The sequence below is a fragment of the Bombina bombina genome, chromosome 1 (assembly GCF_027579735.1).
Source record: "Bombina bombina isolate aBomBom1 chromosome 1, aBomBom1.pri, whole genome shotgun sequence".
In the NCBI taxonomy this organism is placed as follows: Eukaryota; Metazoa; Chordata; class Amphibia; order Anura; family Bombinatoridae; genus Bombina; species Bombina bombina.
The window spans coordinates 253,293,205-253,314,202 of record NC_069499.1 but is presented as its reverse complement, the minus strand read 5'-3'; the positions used below and the strand labels follow the sequence as shown (position 1 = coordinate 253,314,202).

General features: G+C 40.2%; 1 protein-coding gene across 2 annotated transcripts in view; it reads right to left on the bottom strand.

Annotated features, from left to right (window-relative positions):
- STRN3 (striatin 3) overlaps window positions 1-20,998 on the bottom strand; it is a 532,215-nt gene that overhangs the window by 330,818 nt on the left and 180,399 nt on the right. For both annotated transcript variants that reach the window (XM_053697936.1, XM_053697935.1), the window contains exons 4-5: window positions 5,737-5,818; window positions 5,086-5,265 (exon numbers count right to left, since the gene is read on the bottom strand). In XM_053697936.1, coding sequence (XP_053553911.1) covers window positions 5,086-5,265; window positions 5,737-5,818 — 262 coding nt within the window. The remainder of the gene's footprint in view (window positions 1-5,085; window positions 5,266-5,736; window positions 5,819-20,998) is intronic.

Sequence of the window (20,998 nt, the reverse complement as noted above, 5' to 3'; positions counted from 1 at the left end):
GAAAATGAGACTCTGCCTATGCTTTGGGAAAGCCCCTAAAGAATAAGGTGTCTAAAACAGTGCCTGCCGATATTATTATATCAAAATACCCAGATAAAATGATTCCTCAAGGCTAAATATGTGTTAATAATCAATCGATTTAGCCCAGAAAAAGTCTACAGTTTAAATAAGCCCTTGTGAAGCCCTTATTTACAATCGTAATAAACATGGCTTACCGGATCCCATAGGGAAAATGACAGCTTCCAGCATTACATCGTCTTGTTAGAATGTGTCATACCTCAAGCAGCAAGGGACTGCAAACTGTTCCCCCAACTGAAGTTAATTGCTCTCAACAGTCCTGTGTGGAACAGCCATGGATTTTAGTTACGGTTGCTAAAATCATTTTCCTCATACAAACAGAATTCTTCATCTCTTTTCTGTTTCTGAGTAAATAGTACGTACCAGCACTATTTGAAAATAACAAACTCTTGATTGAATAATGAAAAACTACAGTTAAACACTAAAAAACTCTAAGCCATCTCCGTGGAGATGTTGCCTGTACAACGGCAAAGAGAATGACTGGGGTAGGCGGAGCCTAGGAGGGATCATGTGACCAGCTTTGCTGGGCTCTTTGCCATTTCCTGTTGGGGAAGAGAATATCCCACAAGTAAGGATGACGCCGTGGACCGGACACACCTATGTTGGAGAAAGAAGGAACATTCAGACCGATTTTAGGTCTCAAGATTCTAAACAAATTTCTCAGGGTTCCATCGTTCAAAATGGAAACCATTCGAACAATTCTTCCTACCATCCAGGAAGGTCAATTCATGACCACGGTGGATTTAAAGGATGCGTATCTACATATTCCTATCCACAAGGAACATCATCGGTTCCTAAGGTTCGCCTTTCTGGACAAGCATTACCAGTTTGTGGCACTTCCATTCGGATTAGCCACTGCTCCAAGGATTTTCACAAAGGTACTAGGGTCCCTTCTAGCGGTGCTAAGACCAAGGGGCATTGCAGTAGTACCTTACTTGGACGACATACTGATTCAAGCGTCGTCTCTGTCAAAAGCAAAGGCTCATACGGACATTGTCCTAGCCTTTCTCAGATCTCACGGGTGGAAAGTGAACATAGAAAAAAGTTCTCTGTCCCCGTCAACAAGAGTTCCCTTCTTGGGAACAATAATAGACTCCTTAGAAATGAAGATTTTTCTGACAGAGGCCAGAAAATCAAAACTTCTAAGCTCTTGTCAAGTACTTCATTCTGTTCTTCTTCCTTCCATAGCGCAGTGCATGGAAGTAATAGGTTTGATGGTTGCGGCAATGGACATAGTTCCTTTTGCACGAATTCATCTAAGACCATTACAACTGTGCATGCTCAGACAGTGGAATGGGGATTATACAGACTTGTCTCCGACGATCCAAGTAGATCAAAGAACCAGAGATTCACTCCGTTGGTGGCTGAACCTGGACAACCTGTCACAGGGAATGAGCTTCCGCAGACCAGAGTGGGTCATTGTCACGACCGATGCCAGTCTGGTGGGCTGGGGCGCGGTCTGGGAACCCCTGAAAGCTCAGGGTCTATGGTCTCGGGAAGAATCTCTTCTCCCGATAAACATTCTGGAACTGAGAGTGATATTCAATGCTCTCAAAGCTTGGCCTCAACTAGCAAAGGCCAAATTCATAAGATTTCAATCAGACAACATGACGACTGTTGCATATATCAACCATCTGGGGGGAACAAGGAGTTCCCTGGCGATGGAGGAAGTGACCAAAATAATTCAATGGGCAGAGAATCACTCCTGCCACTTGTCTGCAATCCACATCCCAGGAGTGGAAAATTGGGAAGCGGATTTTCTGAGTCGTCAGACTTTCCATCCGGGGGAGTGGGAACTCCATCCGGAAATCTTTGCCCAAATAACTCAATTATGGGGCATTCCAGACATGGACCTGATGGCGTCTCGTCAGAACTTCAAGGTTCCTTGCTACGGGTCCAGATCCAGGGATCCCAAGGCGACTCTAGTAGATGCACTGATAGCGCCTTGGACCTTCAACCTAGCTTATGTATTCCCACCGTTTCCTCTCATTCCCAGGCTGGTAGCCAGGATCAATCAGGAGAGGGCTTCGGTGATCTTGATAGCTCCTGCGTGGCCACGCAGAACTTGGTATGCAGACCTGGTGAATATGTCATCGGCTCCACCATGGAAGCTACCTTTGAGACAGGACCTTCTTGTTCAAGGTCCATTCGAACATCCGAATCTGGCTTCACTCCAACTGACTGCTTGGAGATTGAACGCTTGATTTTATCAAAGCGTGGGTTTTCAGATTCTGTCATTGATACTCTTGTCCAGGCTAGAAAGCCTGTAACTAGGAAAATTTACCATAAAATATGGAAAAAATATATCTGTTGGTGTGAATCTAAAGGAATCCCATGGAACAAGATAAAAATTCCTAAGATTCTATCCTTTCTACAAGAGGGTTTGGAGAAAGGATTATCTGCAAGTTCTTTGAAGGGACAGATTTCTGCTTTATCTGTTTTACTTCACAAAAAGCTGGCGGCTGTGCCAGATGTTCAAGCTTTTGTTCAGGCTCTGGTTAGAATCAAGCCTGTTTACAAACCTTTGACTCCTCCTTGGAGTCTCAATTTAGTTCTTTCAGTTCTTCAAGGGGTTCCGTTTGAACCCTTACATTCCGTAGATATTAAGTTACTATCTTGGAAAGTTTTGTTTTTGGTTGCAATTTCTTCTGCTAGAAGAGTTTCAGAGTTATCTGCTCTGCAGTGTTCTCCTCCTTATCTGGTGTTCCATGCAGATAAGGTGGTTTTGCGTACTAAACCTGGTTTTCTTCCGAAAGTTGTTTCTAACAAAAACATTAACCAGGAGATAGTTGTGCCTTCTTTGTGTCCGAATCCAGTTTCAAAGAAGGAACGTTTGTTACACAATTTGGATGTAGTTCGGGCTCTAAAATTCTATTTAGAGGCTACAAAGGACTTCAGACAAACATCTTCTTTGTTTGTTGTTTATTCTGGTAAAAGGAGAGGTCAAAAAGCAACTTCTACCTCTCTCTCTTTTTGGCTTAAAAGCATCATCCGATTGGCTTATGAGACTGCCGGACGGCAGCCTCCTGAAAGAATCACAGCTCACCCCACTAGGGCTGTGGCTTCCACATGGGCCTTCAAGAACGAGGCTTCTGTTGATCAGATATGTAAGGCAGCGACTTGGTCTTCACTGCACACTTTTACCAAATTTTACAAATTTGATACTTTTGCTTCTTCTGAGGCTATTTTTGGGAGAAAGGTTTTGCAAGCCGTGGTGCCTTCCATCTAGGTGACCTGATTTGCTCCCTCCCATCATCCGTGTCCTAAAGCTTTGGTATTGGTTCCCACAAGTAAGGATGACGCCGTGGACCGGACACACCTATGTTGGAGAAAACAGAATTTATGCTTACCTGATAAATTACTTTCTCCAACGGTGTGTCCGGTCCACGGCCCGCCCTGGTTTTTTTAATCAGGTCTGATGAATTATTTTCTCTAACTACAGTCACCACGGTATCATATGATTTCTCCTATGCATATTCCTCCTTTACGTCGGTCGAATGACTGGGGTAGGCGGAGCCTAGGAGGGATCATGTGACCAGCTTTGCTGGGCTCTTTGCCATTTCCTGTTGGGGAAGAGAATATCCCACAAGTAAGGATGACGCCGTGGACCGGACACACCGTTGGAGAAAGTAATTTATCAGGTAAGCATAAATTCTGTTTTTCTTTGTCTTGTCAAAGACAACTCCCAGGTTATAATTTACAACGAGTGCAACCAATGCAAACAAGTCGTAGCTCCCACTATCAGTCTCCAAGGGGAGGAGCGTTCTGCATTCCTAAACACAGTTACATTACTAAGGAGGGGGGGGGAGGAGGGGCATCTCAGCTTACAGCTTTTCTCAAAGCAGTTTTCACACACAGGAAAAGGCAATTCACATTAACCTTTTCCAGGCTGAGAACACAATACCACCTCTGCGGGGTAGCCAATCCAGGTATCAACTACTCCACATGATTGTATCATGACATCTTATATTACAGATGACTTCAATTGGGACCGCTGTGCTGTGGGAACGCTAAAGGGAGCTTTTTTTGGTTCCTTGCTACTTTGAATTGTCAGAATTCACACCAGTATTCCATTCTAAAAGAAAACCCCTTTGTGGACAATTTGACTATATAGTCATTTCCTGTTTTATATTTTAATTCAAAGTTTAAAATAATGCTATAAATAAATAATTAAAGTATAAAACTTGTACTCAGATCAATTTTTATAGTAAAAATTTAAATTTATATTTCCTATGAAATTGTGCTGGCATCACCTACCAAATTCTGCCACCCTCAGTTGGGCACCCAGCAAAGTCACAGTAAGTCACATGATCTGCTATGTGGACAAAGTGTTCTATGTAATGAGGACACATGACAAGGTCTGTAGCTAAAATGTTCCTCTCAGTGAGCAGCCAGTGCTTATCACATAATGATGTCTATGACTAGGATGTTCCCTTCAGTGAGTGGCATTTGCTAGTCACATAATGATGTCTGTAGCCAGGATGCTCCCCCTAAGTGAGTAGTTTGTGCTAATACATAATCATGTGTATAACAAGGATCTGCCCCTTCAGGGGATCGCGTGTGCTAGTCGCATAATGTCTGTAACTAGGATGTTCCCCTCAGTGAGTGGCCTGTGAAAGTCACACTATCAGCTTAATGGCCTTAATATCTCACGACCAGCTGGAAGATGCTGTTTTATTGCTATAGCCAGGACACAGTTTCAGTGAGATGTGGTACTGCTGTAAGTTGTGCGGTTACTTATATTACAGTAGCCTTTAAAAGGAGCATCCTGTGGAGCCCCTTTTCATGAAAAGGGGCCAAGTAAATAATGAAAGCATACTGCAAAGTTATTTCATTACGTATAACTAAACATATATATTATAATAATCTCATCTCTGTTTAATGTCCCTTTAAATGGACTTTGTGCAGTTACATTTTCTGCAGTAAAGAAAAATTTAAAAGGGTGAAACATTTTCAATTACTTTGGCATTTCATGGCTAGCTAGAAAACAGATCCTGCAAATTGTACCTTTTGTTTTCCTGTCCCTTTAGTTTCAGTGAGGGAGATTCTCCACCGTTTAGAATCTGTTCTAAGTTCTTAGTTTCCACTGAGCCATTTGGTTCAGAGTTTGAGAGGCCAAGCAAAGAGCGTACCCTCTGGGATCGAACGTCTAATATTGTGTCAGTATAACCAACTTCCTGAAGGTATCTGTGTAGAAAGAAAATGAGAGGCAACTTTAAACAAGTTCTAAAGATTTTTACTGCTATAAGTTGTTATATAAATCCACAGCAATTTATAGAAAATTCTCAGTAAGACAACTTAATTCTAGCATTTAGGTGCTGAGGTATACCAAAAGGAAAATCCAGGACAGCTGTTGTGTGCACCTTGAAAGATTTGACCAGAAGTTTGCCCATATGTATCGGTCCTAGCATCTTTATTGGAATTCTATTGCACTAATCAAACACCTATTTATGCAAATTAGTCTAAAACATGCTACCCAACAACTTGGGATCATGACTCCTTGTTCTGGTATTGCTCTTGAAATACATATTCTACTACTAGTCACTGAAAAGGCTAGGCAACATAATCCAGTTTGTTTTTTCTGCTTCTCACTCTCCAAAAGAAGAGTTAAGAGACTGTAACCAAATTCCCTACATAAGCCCTTACTTATTTACTTACTGCCTTAACAGCTGCCGGCCTTGTTTCCATGTCAGCTGACTATTTTGAGACCCTGGAGGAAGATCTGATTCTTTGGTTTCTTCTGCAAGGAGAGAGCAAAGGTAAACAAACTAATAGTGAGAAAACAAAAACAAACTTCCCAAACGTCACATATAAAACTACTTCTAGATTTGAGTCTCCTTCCTGTTGCCAACATTACGCAACGTAGATGGCTCCAAAATAAAACTAAAAAGGGACCAACATAGTTCTGGCTGTGGTATTTTCTTCAACTTAAAAACAGGTTAAGAAAAATTGACAAACATCACACTTTTTAGAGCAAATTATGCACTTTTACCTCCAGGGCTTACAACAGTAAACCGAGATAGTGATATGTTAAACTAAACCTTTACTACTACTTTAAATTAGAAACATTTTACTAAATAAGGGCCAGATTAAGAGTGGCTTGCCAACAGTTGTACGCAAACGATAGTGTTTATTGCAGCTGTTGAAAGTAAATGCGAACGCATGAGCTCAGGGGCGTATTACTGCCTAGGCAAACTAGGCACGGGCCTAGGGCGTCAGTTTAGAGGGGGTGGTAATTTTTAAAGCCTCTGTGCTGGCTTATACTTCTAATACCGGAGCGTGTGTCTTACTCGGGCACATAATCTGGTGTGCATAGAACCAAGTTTTTTTTACACACCCCTCAAGCTATACTGATCTCCATTACTGGGCTTCTTTCGGCTTTATTGTATGGCACAATGAACCTGGAAGAAGCCCAGTATAGCGTGGGAGAAACATGCGTAGTTTCTACATTGCAAGAGGGGATGTAGGACCACAGTGAACACTCCAGTCCAGCCGGACAGTTTTTGACCGAGGAGAATTTGCTGCGCCTGCTAGCATTTTGAATGCAATGTGAGTGGAATCCAACAAGTGCAGTACCACGGCAGATGGCTGTCATAACAGTAAAAACAATTAAAAGCAGTGTCAATAACACAGAGGGTTGGGATAAGTAACGTTATAAGACTGATGTACAGTATGTACCGTAACAAAACTGTTTTATTTAGAGGAGGATACATACATTTTTCCAGCAATCCAGTTTTGCAGGAAGTGAAGATTTTAGCATTTAAGATGGTATACAGCTAGATGGCCAGGGGCAGTATATTAGGTATGCAAACGGAGCTTATTAAAAAGGCAGGGGAAATAAGGTGCAGTAAATTTTGCCATGCTCTATAATGAAATATATATATATATATATATATATATATATATATATATATATATATATATATATATATATATATATATATATATATATATGTATAATGTGACCAGAGTGGATGCAAGCCCTGGTGAACATCTACTTGAAGACATTTTTTTACACCCTGAATAAAAAAAAATTATGTAAAAAAAAAAGGCCTTAAACCTGGGGAGGGTGGGGGGTAGGGGGGCAGCAGAATTTTGAATGCCTAGGGCAGCACAAAACCTAAAAATGCCACTGCATGAGCTTAATCGTGATTTATGCTAGAATGGTTACCACAACCACAGAGCTCCAGCTGTTTCACAAAATAAAAAAATCACAAAACACATCAAAAACATAATTTATGTAAGAACTTACCTGATAAATTCATTTCTTTCATATTAGCAAGAGTCCATGAGCTAGTGACGTATGGGATATACATTCCTACCAGGAGGGGCAAAGTTTCCCAAACCTCAAAATGCCTATAAATACACCCCTCACCACACCCACAATTCAGTTTAACGAATAGCCAAGAAGTGGGGTGACAAAAAAGTGCGAAAGCATATAAAATAAGGAATTGGAATAATTGTGCTTTATACAAAATCATAACCACCACAAAAAAAGGGCGGGCCTCATGGACTCTTGCTAATATGAAAGAAATGAATTTATCAGGTAAGTTCTTACATAAATTATGTTTTCTTTCATGTAATTAGCAAGAGTCCATGAGCTAGTGACGTATGGGATAATGACTACCCAAGATGTGGATCTTTCCACACAAGAGTCACTAGAGAGGGAGGGATAAAATAAAGACAGCCAATTCCTGCTGAAAATAATCCACACCCAAAATAAAGTGTAACGAAAAACATAAGCAGAAGATTCAAACTGAAACCGCTGCCTGAAGTACTTTTCTACCAAAAACTGCTTCAGAAGAAGAAAATACATCAAAATGGTAGAATTTAGTAAAAGTATGCAAAGAGGACCAAGTTGCTGCTTTGCAGATCTGGTCAACCGAAGCTTCATTCCTAAACGCCCAGGAAGTAGAAACTGACCTAGTCGAATGAGCCGTAATTCTCTGAGGCGGAGTTTTACCCGACTCAACAGAAGCAAGATGAATTAAAGATTTCAACCAAGATGCCAAAGAAATAGCAGAAGCTTTCTGGCCTTTTCTAGAACCGGAAAAGATAACAAATAGACTAGAAGTCTTACGGAAAGATTTCGTAGCTTCAACATAATATTTCAAAGCTCTAACAACATCCAAAGAATGCAACGATTTCTCCTTAGAATTCTTAGGATTAGGACATAATGAAGGAACCACAATTTCCCTACTAATGTTGTTGGAATTCACAACTTTAGGTAAAAATTCAAAAGAAGTTCGCAACACTGCCTTATCCTGATGAAAAATCAGAAAAGGAGACTCACAAGAAAGAGCAGATAATTCAGAAACTCTTCTGGCAGAAGAGATGGCCAAAAGGAACAAAACTTTCCAAGAAAGTAATTTAATGTCCAATGAATGCATAGGTTCAAACGGAGAAGCTTGAAGAGCTCCCAGAACCAAATTCAAACTCCATGGAGGAGAAATTGACTTAATGACAGGTTTTATACGTACCAAAGCTTGTACAAAACAATGAATATCAGGAAGAATAGCAATCTTTCTATGAAAAAGAACTGAAAGAGCAGAGATTTGTCCTTTCAAAGAACTTGCGGACAAACCCTTATCTAAACCATCCTGAAGAAACTGTAAAATTCTCGGTATTCTAAAAGAATGCCAAGAAAAATGATGAGAAAGACACCAAGAAATATAAGTCTTCCAGACTCTATAATATATCTCTCGAGATACGGATTTACGAGCCTGTAACATAGTATTAATGACAGAGTCAGAGAAACCTCTTTGACCAAGAATCAAGCGTTCAATCTCCATACCTTTAAATTTAAGGATTTCAGATCCTGATGGAAAAAGGGACCTTGTGACAGAAGGTCTGGTCTTAACGGAAGAGTCCACGGTTGGCAAGAGGCCATCCGGACAAGATCCGCATACCAAAACCTGTGAGGCCATGCCGGAGCTACCAGCAGAACAAATGAGCATTCCTTCAGAATCTTGGAAATTACTCTTGGAAGAAGAACTAGAGGCGGAAAGATATAGGCAGGATGATACTTCCAAGGAAGTGATAATGCATCTACTGCCTCCGCCTGAGGATCCCGGGATCTGGACAGATACCTGGGAAGTTTCTTGTTTAGATGGGACGCCATCAGATCTATTTCTGGAAGTTCCCACATTTGAACAATCTGAAGAAATACCTCTGGGTGAAGAGACCATTCGCCCGGATGCAACGTTTGGCGACTGAGATAATCCGCTTCCCAATTGTCTATACCTGGGATATGAACCGCAGAGATTAGACAGGAGCTGGATTCCGCCCAAACCAAAATTCGAGATACTTCTTTCATAGCCAGAGGACTGTGAGTCCCTCCTTGATGATTGATGTATGCCACAGTTGTGACATTGTCTGTCTGAAAACAAATGAACGATTCTCTCTTCAGAAGAGGCCAAAACTGAAGAGCTCTGAAAATTGCACGGAGTTCCAAAATATTGATCGGTAATCTCACCTCCTGAGATTCCCAAACTCCTTGTGCTGTCAGAGATCCCCACACAGCTCCCCAACCCGTGAGACTTGCATCTGTTGAAATTACAGTCCAGGTCGGAAGCACAAAAGAAGCCCCCTGAATCAAACAATGGTGATCTGTCCACCATGTTAGAGAGTGTCGAACAATCGGTTTTAAAGATATTGTTTGAGAAATCTTCGTGTAATCCTTGCACCATTGCTTCAGCATACAGAGCTGAAGAGGTCGCATGTGAAAACGAGCAAAGGGGATCGCGTCCGATGCAGCAGTCATAAGACCTAGAATTTCCATGCATAAGGCTACCGAAGGGAATGATTGTGACTGAAGGTTTCGACAAGCTGCAATCAATTTTAGACGTCTCTTGTCTGTTAAAGACAGAGTCATGGACACTGAATCCATCTGGAAACCCAGAAAGGTTACCCTTGTCTGAGGAATCAAAGAACTTTTTTGTAAATTGATCCTCCAACCATGATCTTGAAGAAACAACACAAGTCGATTCGTATGAGATTCTGCTAAATGTAAAGACTGAGCAAGTACCAAGATATCGTCCAAATAAGGAAATACCACAATACCCTGTTCTCTGATTACAGACAGAAGGGCACCGAGAACCTTTGTAAAAATTCTTGGAGCTGTAGCTAGGCCAAACGGCAGAGCCACAAACTGGTAATGCTTGTCCAGAAAAGAGAATCTCAGGAACTGATAATGATCTGGATGAATCGGAATATGCAGATATGCATCCTGTAAATCTATTGTGGACATATAATTCCCTTGCTGAACAAAAGGCAAGATAGTCCTTACAGTTACCATCTTGAACGTTGGTATTCGTACATAACGATTCAATATTTTTAGATCCAGAACTGGTCTGAAGGAGTTCTCCTTCTTTGGTACAATGAAGAGATTTGAATAAAACCCCATCCCCTGTTCCGGAACTGGAACTGGCATAATTACTCCAGTCAACTCTAGATCTGAAACACATTTCAGAAACGCTTGAGCTTTTACTGGATTTACTGGGACACGGGAAAGAAAAAATCTCTTTGCAGGAGGTCTCATCTTGAAACCAATCCTGTACCCTTCCGAAACAATGCTCTGAATCCAAAGATTGTGAACAGAATTGATCCAAATTTCTTTGAAAAAACGTAACCTGCCCCCTACCAGCTGAGCTGGAATGAGGGCCGCACCTTCATGTGGACTTAGAAGCAGGCTTTGCCTTTCTAGCTGGCTTGGATTTATTCCAGACTGGAGATGGTTTCCAAACTGAAACTGCTCCTGAAGATGAAGGATCAGGCTTTTGTTCTTTGTTGAAACGAAAGGAACGAAAACGATTATTAGCCCTACTTTTACCTTTAGATTTTTTATCCTGTGGTAAAAAAGTTCCTTTCCCACCAGTAACAGTTGAAATGATGGAATCCAACTGAGAACCAAATAATTTGTTACCCTGGAAAGAAATAGAAAGTAAAGTTGATTTAGAAGCCATATCAGCATTCCAAGTTTTAAGCCATAAAGCTCTTCTAGCTAAAATAGCTAGAGACATAAACCTGACATCAACTCTGATAATATCAAAAATGGCATCACAGATAAAATTATTAGCATGTTGTAGAAGAATAATAATATCATGAGAATCACGATGTGTTACTTGTTGCGCTAAAGTTTCCAACCAAAAAGTTGAAGCTGCAGCAACATCAGCCAAAGATATAGCAGGTCTAAGAAGATTACCTGAACACAGATAAGCTTTTCTTAGGAAGGACTCAATTTTCCTATCTAGAGGATCCTTAAACGAAGTACCATCTGACGTAGGAATAGTAGTACGTTTAGCAAGGGTAGAAATAGCCCCATCAACTTTAGGGATTTTGTCCCAAAATTCCAATCTGTCAGACGGCACAGGATATAAATGCTTAAAACGTTTAGAAGGAGTAAATGAATTACCCAATTTATCCCATTCTTTGGATATTACTGCAGAAATAGCATTAGGAACAGGAAAAACTTCTGGAATAACCACAGGAGCTTTAAATACCTTATCCAAACGTTTAGAATTAGTATCAGGAGGACCAGAATCCTCTATTTCTAAAGCAATTAGTACTTCTTTAAGTAAAGAACGAACAAATTCCATTTTAAATAAATATGAAGATTTATCAGCATCAACCTCAGAGACAGAATCCTCTGAACCAGAGGAGTCATCAGAATCAGAATGATGATGTTCATTTAAAAATTCGTCTGTAGGAAGAGAAGTTTTAAAAGATTTTTTACGTTTACTAGAAGGAGAAATAACAGACATAGCCTTCTTTATGGATTCAGAAACAAAATCTCTTATATCATCAGAAACATTCTGCACCTTAGATGTTGAAGGGACTGCAACAGGCAATGGTACTTTACTAAAGGAAATATTATCTGCTTTAACAAGTTTGTCATGACAATCAATACAAACAGCTGGAGAAATGGCTACCAAAAGTTTACAGCAGATGCACTTAGCTTTGGTAGATTCAGCACTTGACAGCGATTTTCCTGTAGTATCTTCTGACTCAGATGCAACGTGAGACATCTTGCAATATGTAAGAGAAAAAACAACATATATATAAAGCAAAATTGATCAAATTCCTTAAATGACAGTTTCAGGAATGGGAAAAAATGCCAATAACAAGCCTCTAGCAACCAGAAGCAATAAAAAATGAGACTTAAATAATTGAAACTAAAGCGACGCCCATATTATTTGGCGCCTAAATGCTTTTGGCGCCAAAATGACGCCACATCCGGAACGCCGACATTTTTGGCGCGAAATAACGTCAAAAAATGACGTAACTTCCGGCGACACGTTTGACGCCGGAAACGGAAATAGAATTTTGCGCCAAAAAAGTCCGCGCCAAAAATGACGTAATAAAATGAAGCATTTTCAGCCCCCGCGAGCCTAATAGCCCACCGGGAAGAGTCAAATTTTTGAAGGTAAGAAAAATGAATAAATCAAAAAATGCATTATCCCAAATATGAAACTGACTGTCTGAAAATAAGGAAAGTTGAACATTCTGAGTCAAGGCAAATAAATGTTTGAATACATATATTTAGAACTTTATAAACAAAGTGCCCAACCATAGCTTGGAGTGTCACAGAAAATAAGACTTACTTACCCCAGGACACTCATCTACATATAGCAGATAGCCAAACCAGTACTGAAACGAGAATCAGTAGAGGTAATGGTATATATAAGAGTATATCGTCGATCTGAAAAGTGAGGTAAGAGATGAATCTCTACGACCGATAACAGAGAACCTATGAAATAGACCCCGTAGAAGGAGATCACTACATTCAAATAGGCAATACTCTTCTCACATCCCTCTGACATTCACTGCACGCTGAGAGGAAAACCGGGCTCCAACTTGCTGCGGAGCGCATATCAACGTAGAATCTAGCACAAACTTACTTCACCACCTCCATCGGAGGCAAAGTTTGTAAAACTGAATTGTGGGTGTGGTGAGGGGTGTATTTATAGGCATTTTGAGGTTTGGGAAACTTTGCCCCTCCTGGTAGGAATGTATATCCCATACGTCACTAGCTCATGGACTCTTGCTAATTACATGAAAGAAAATACATTTAATATATAAATGCATAAAGTGCCAAACCATAGCTGAGGTGTCTTAAGAAATAAAAAACATACTTACCAAAAGACACCCATCCACATATAGCAGATAGCCAAACCAGTACTAAAACAGTTATTAGTAGAGGTTATGGTAAATTGAGAGTATATCGTCGATCTGAAAAGGGAGGTAGGAGATGAATCTCTACGACCGATAATAGAGAACCTATGAAATAGACCCCCGTTAGGGAAATCATCGTATTCAATAAGTGATACTCCCTTCACGTCCCTCTGACATTCGCTGTACTCTGAGAAGCGCATATCAACGTAGAAATCTTAGCACAAACTTACTTCACCACCTCCATTGGAGGCAAAGTTTGTAAAACTGAATTGTGGGTGTGGTGAGGGGTGTATTTATAGGCATTTTGAGGTTTGGGAAACTTTGCCCCTCCTGGTAGGATTGTATATCCCATATGTCACTAGCTCATGGACTCTTGCCAATTACATGAAAGAAATACAGTTACCCTCCTAACACTATCAGGGGGGAAACAAATGAATAAAATATTGCACAAAAAAAGTTATAAGGGCTCAAAGATATGAGGTCTCAGGTGTTAGAAGAAAAAAAAAACAGGCAGGCAAATGGCTTTAACAGAGATACATACATATAAATGTCTAAATAAATATAATAAATATATGTTTGTACATGTGTATTTATATGTGTATATATGCATTTACAGACATATATACACACACATACACAAATATATATGTACACACACACATACATATATACAAGTGCTTTGGAGCCCTTTGTAGTTAAAGTTATGGTAAACTCTCCCCTTTATAAACAGAATGTTTTTAGCTGTAGTGAAATTCATCAATTATAATGAAGATGCGCTATAACTTAGTTTTAAAAAAAAAAAATAATAATAATAAATCAAATTCTCCGTTCTCCAATCAGCACTCTCCCCTTTGAGCGCCTTTTGTAGTAGCTAGAGCGCTGATTGGACACAAACATTTATGCAATATTCATATTTAAGTGTTTTCTTCTCTGTGTTTTTTTCCCCCTCTCTCTATACATATTCAACACCACTTGAAATATGTTTATGGGTTTTCTGCTACAAATCCGTAGACGCTGCCTTGAGCTTTGCAGGAACAGTATCAGAACATTATACTTGGTATCTGTGCAACTTGCAACATGTTCAATTGAGAGGCTGTCAAGGTGTTAGGTATTCAGCCTTGTGCCTACAGGCACATTGCCTCTACAACACAGTCACACACCATGGTCTGCTTCGGGTGAAGCTCTTGGGACCTAAAATCTCTGGCAGACGACCTTACTGGTATTGGCACTAGCCACACTCCTCCTTAGGGCTAATCGGAGAAGAATGCTCTTGGGGTAAGAGGTCTGAAGGTGGTCCAGTGTACACCCATTTGATTCAACATGAACTATTTGAATCAAAAGTTTTTTCCTTATACACGAAGATTTTGTTTGCTGCGATTGATCATACTGGGGGTTCTAGTTCTGTATATGGCAGCTTATCTACCATGATAATTTGTATTTAGGTGGTTTCACCCTTGTGTTTTTTAAAACAAAAATGCATACTGACTTGCAATATTGGAGGAGTTTGCTTATGTTTAATTAAATTTCAAATTGGTTTAAAATAGTGCTGTATCCCCTTACGTTTGGTAGAGAGTTTATATATCGCCTCCAGCTTCTATATAATATTGGTTACACACACACACACACACACATTATACATACATACATATAAAACACACAATTGTAGGATGTCAGTAATTATTTTTTCTCTAAGTTTGCTTTTTCTTCTCTGCCATTTACAACTCTAACATACAGAGGGGGCATGTCAGTCTTTTCACTACAGTGATTTTTATGAGGCAATGACAACAACACAGAGTGATAGAAACAGTGTCCCCATCAAGACACAACCCCTTAAAGGGACATAAAACAAGTTAGGATAGAGACAAAATAATATAGTACGTACTTTAATTACTTTACCTGCAAATTTATACTGCAGTGCCTCGCCATAAACACTTTCTTTTTAGTTTCTGAATTGTAAAGCTCTAACTCCCCCCACACAATTCCTTTTATGGCTGTGTCTATGTTTATTGTTCTTTTGGTAGAATGCAAAAGTGAATAGGGATTATCTGCTGGAGCATGTCTAGAAGCTGTGAACTCAGTTGAAATACAATGCCTGTCTCTAAACACTGATAAGAGGGGTGGAATTGGCTGCACCAAGCAGCTTAGCTATGTAATTCATTTTGCTTATTTTTGAAAATTAATTTAAAAATACTTGCCAGCAATTTTTAAACAAATTTTTTATGCAAACGATTTCACATTAATTAACCCTTTCAGGATATGCACAGATCTCAACCTGTTTTATGGCACTTTAAGTCAATTAGAGTTGTAAAACTAGGATATCTTAATACATGTTTTATACATGTATGTTACAGGGTGACCAAATATGACAGGCATTTAAAGTTTGGTATCAAGATAACTCATTATTTAACAATGAGATTGCTTATAAAAAGGTATATGTATATATGTTATCCTATAACTTCTGTCAGGGTTTTCAATGTGATTTATGGCATTTCATAAAAAAGGGGTGGCTACATTCCTTGCTCACTCTGGGCTTGGTCAGAAACCTGATTTTTGTTTTATTTTATTTTTTATTGTGGTTTTAGCAAAAACAGAACTTACCTGATAATTTAATTTCTTTCATAGTGGCGAGAGTCCACAAACAGTTATGTATGGCATACACAGTCCTACTAGGAGGCGGCAAAGTTTCCCAAACCTCAAAAGCCTATATAACCCCCCACCTCACACAAACCGCCAAGTGGAGGTGTTTAAAAGGAGTAAAAGCCAATAATGAGGAGCAGGAGAAAAAAAAAAAAAAAAAAATTTGCTATAAATCAAAAAAAGTTAACCCAACTCAAAATGGGTGGGGCATCGTGGACTCTTGCCATCGTAAAAGAAATGAATCAGGTAAGCTTTTAAATCATCTTTTCTTTCATATAGGTCACGAGAGTCCACAAGCTGTTATGTATGGGCTATGATACCCAAGATGTGGAAGTCCACAAGTAACAAGAAAGGGAGGGATAGAATAAAAACAGCTTTTTTTCACTGACAAATTAAATCCAAAATAATGTCTTATCACAAAAACTCAAAATATAGGTGCAAATATCAAAATTGGGAAAACTGCCTTAAGGACCTTTCTACCAAAAGCTGGTTCTGACGAGGCAAAAACATTGAAATTGTAAAATGTAGTAAAGGTATGCAGGGAAGACCAAGTGGCCGCTTTGCAAATTTGATTAACTGAAGCCTCATTCTTGAAAGACCAAGATGTGGCAATCAATCTAGTAAAATGAGCTGTAATTCTCTGAGGCGGAGGCTGACCCACCTCTAAATAAGTTTAGTGAATCAAAAGTTTCAACCAAGAGGTTAAAGAAATAAAGGGCTTCTGGCCTTTTTTTAGGACCAGAAAAAAGGACACACAGACTAGACGTCTGTCTGAAATACTTAATGGCATTAACATAATATTTTAATCCTCTAACAACATCCAAAGAATGTAAAGATTTTTCAGAAGCATTTTTTGGATTTGGATACAAAAAGAACAATAATTTCCCTATTAATGTTGTAAGAGTTAACTTTAGATGGGGGGAAAAAAAAAAAAAAAAAACATAATTTATGCTTACCTGATAAATTTATTTCTCTTGTAGTGTATCCAGTCCACGGATCATCCATTACTTATGGAATATATTCTCCTTCCCAACAGGAAGTTGCAAGAGTCCACCCACAGCAAAGCTGCTATATAGCTCCTCCCCTAACTGCCATATTCAGTCATTCGACCGAAAACATGCAGAGAAAGGAAAAACCATAGGGTGCAGTGGTGACTGTAGTTCAAATGAAAAAATTACCTGCCTTAAAGTGACAGGGCGGGCCGTGGACTGGATACACTACAAGAGAAATAAAATTTATCAGGTAAGCATAAATTATGTTTTCTCTTGTTAAGTGTATCCAGTCCACGGATCATCCATTACTTATGGAATACCAATACCAAAGCTAAAGTACACGGATGATGGGAGGGACAAGGCAGGTACTTAAACGGAAGTTACCACTGCCTGTAAAAAACCCTTTCTCCCAAAAATAGCCTCCGAAGAAGCAAGGTATCAAATTTGTTAAATTTGAAAAGTATGAAGCGCAGACCAAGACTCCGTCTTGTAAATCTGTTCAACAGAAGCCACATTTAAAAAAGGCCCAAGTGAAAACCACAGCTCTAGTAGAATGAGCTGTAATCCCTTCAGGAGGCTGCTGTCCAGCAGTCTCATAAGCTAAATGAATTATGCTTTTTAACCAAAAAGACAGAGAGGCGGCTGAAGTCTTTTGACCTCTCCTCTGTCCGAATAGACAACAAACAAGGTGAACGTTTGATGAAAACTGTAGTAGCTTGTAAGTAAAACTTTAAAGCACAAACCACGTCCAATATTGTGTAATAGACGTTCCTTCTTTGAGGAAGGATTAGGATACAAGCATGGAACAACTATCTCTTGAGTGATGTACTTGTTAGATACCACCTTAGGAAAAAACCCAGGTTGGTACGCAGGACTACCTTATCCGTACGAAGGACCAGATAAGGAGAATCACATTGTAACACAGATAACTTGGAGACTCTACGAGTCGAGGAATTAGCTACCCAAAAGGAACTTTCCAAGATAAAGATTGATATCTATGGAACAAAAAAGGTTCAAACGGAACTTCTTGAAGAACCTTAAGAATCAGGTTTAAGCTCCATGGCGGAGCAACAGTTTTAAACACAGGCTTGGATCTAACCAAAGCCTGACCAAATGCCTGAACGTCTAGAATACCTGCCAGACGCTTGTGCAAAAAAATAGACAGAGTAAAAATCTGTCCCCTTTTAAGGAATTAGCTGACAACCCTTTTCTCAAAAACATCTTGGAGAAAAGATAATATCCTGGGAATCCAGACTTTACTCCATGAGTAACCCTTGGATTAATAACAATCAGATATTTACACCATATCTATGTTCAATTTTCCTAGAGACAGGCTTTCATGTCTGTATTAAGGTATCAATGACTGATTCGGAGAAGCCATGCTTTGATAACATCAAGCGTTCAGTCTCCAGGCAGTCCATCTCAGATTGATTCTATTTAGATGGTTGAAAGGACCCTGAGGTAGAGGGACCTGTCTCAGAAGCAGAGACCGTGATGGAAAGGATGACATGTCCACCAGATCTGCATACCAGGTCCTGCGCGGCTACGCAGGCGCTGTCAAAAACACCAAAGCCCTCTCCTGCTTGGTCTTGACCTCCGGAGGAAATCCCACTCACCCGGAAGAAAAGTCTGACGACTTAGAAAATCCACCTCCCAGTTCTCAACACCTGGGATATGGATAGCTGATAGACAAGAGTGAGTCTCTGTCCAGTGAATTATTGTAAGACTTCTAACATCGCTAGGGAACTTCTGTTCCCCCTTGATGGCTGATGTAAGCCACAGTCGTGTATATTGACCGACTGAGTATGATGTACCTCAGAGTTGCTAACTGAGGCCAAGTCTGAAGAGCATGGAATATCACTCCCAGTTCCAGAATATTTATTAGAAGGAGGGTCTCCTCCTAAGTCCACTATCCCTGAGCCTTCAGGGAGTTCCAGACTGCATCCCAACCTAAAAGGCTGGCATCTATTGTAACAATTGTCCCATCTGACCTGCGGAAGGTCATACCCTTGGACAGATGGACCCGACATAGTCACCAGAGAAGAGAATCTCTGGTCTCTTGGTCCAGGTTTAACAGGGGGACAAATCTGTGTAATCCCCGTTCCTCTGACTGAGCATGCATAGTTGCAGCGGTCTGAAATGTAGACGTGCAAACGGTACTATGTCCCTTGCCGCTACCATTAAGCCGATTTCATTCATGTACTGAGCCACCGAAGGGAGCGGATGGGATGAAAAAACACGGCAGAAATTTAGAAACTTTGACAACCTGGACTCTGTCAGGTAAATTTTCATTTCTACAGAATCTATCAGAGTCCCTAGGAGGGAAACCCTTGAGATTGGGGATAGAGAACTCTTTCCTTGTTCACTTTCCACCCATGTGATCTCAGAAATGCCAGTACTACGTCCGTATGAGACTGGGAAATTTGGATGTTTGACGCCTGTATCAGGATGTCGTCTAAATAAGGGGCCACTTCTATGCCCCGACCGCCAAAGCGACCCCAGAACCTCCATAAAGATTCTTGGGGCTGTAGATATCCCAAAGGAAAGAGCTACAAACTGGTAATGCCTGTCTAGAAAGGCAAACCTGAAAAACGATGGTGATCTTTATGCATCACAATGTGAGGATAAGCATCCTTCAAATCCATTGTAGTCCTCTATTGACTCTCCTGGATCATAGTTAAGATGGTACGAATAGTTTCCATCTTAAATGACGGAATTCTGAGGAATTTGTTTAAGATCTTTAGATCCAAAATAGGTCTGAAGGTTCCCTCTCCTTGGGAACCACAAACAGATTTGAGTAAAAACTCTGTCCCTGTTCCTCTCTTGGAACTGGATGGATCTCGTACACAATGTAAGAATGCCTCCTTCTTTATCTGGTTTGCAGATAATTGTGAAAGGCGAAATCTCCCCTTTTTTTGGGGGGGAATCTTTGAAATCCAGAAGATATCTCTGGGATATAAATTCCAATGCCTAGGGATCCTGGGCATCTCTTGCCCACGCCTGGGCGAAGAATGAAAGTCTGCCCCCTATAGGATCCGTTACCGGATAGGGGTCCGTTCCTTCATGCTGCCTTAGAGGCAGCAGCAGGCTCCTTGGCCTGCTTATCTTTGTTCCAGGTCCGATTGTCTCCAGACCGCCTTGGACTGAGCAAAAATTCCCTCTTGTTTTGCCTTAGAGGAAGAGGATGCCACACCTGCCCTGAAGTTTTTAAAAGGCACGAAAATTAGACCTTTTTTTGGCCCTTGATTTGGACCTATCCTGAGGAAGGGCATGACCTTTTCCTCCAGTGATATAAGCAATAATCTCCTTCAAACCAGGCCCGAATAGGGTCTGCCCCTTGAAGGGAAGTTAAGTAGCTTATTTATTAAAGTCACGACAGCTGACCATGATATAAGCCATAGCGCTCTAGTATAGTAAAAAACAGAATACTTAGCCGTTAGTCTAGTCAAATGAACAAGGCATCAGAAAACAAAGGAATTGGCTAGCATAAGCTTGTCAAATATATTCATCCAATGGAGTCGCTTAACTGTAAAGCCTCATCAAGAGACTCAACCCAGAACGCTGCTGCAGCAGCAGTGACAGAAGCAATGTATGCAAGGGGCTGCAGGATAAAACCCTGTTGAATAAACATTTTTTATCCATTGGATCTAAAAAGCACAACTGTCCTCGTCAGAGGTAGTGGTACGCTTAGCTAGAGTAGAAACTCTTCTCTCCACCTTAGGAACTGTCTGCCAGAAGTCCCGTGTGGTGGTAGCTATTAAAAAACATTCTTCTAACAAATAGGAGGGGAAGAGAAAGGCACACCTGGTCTATCCCATTCCTTATTAAAAAATTTTTAGTAAACCTCTTTAGGTATTGGAAAAACATCAGTACACACCGGCACTGCATATTATTTATCCAGTCTACACAATTTCTCTGGCCCTGCGATTGTACACATTCATTCAGAGCAGCCAAAGCCTCCCTGAGCAACAAGTGGAGGTTCTCAAGCATAAATTTTAAATGTAGAAATATCAGAATCAGGTTAAATCATCTTCCGAGTCAAAAAAATCACCCACAGACTAAGCATATTGTGAGGTAGTATCATACATGGTTCTTAAAGCGTCTGTATGCTCTGTATC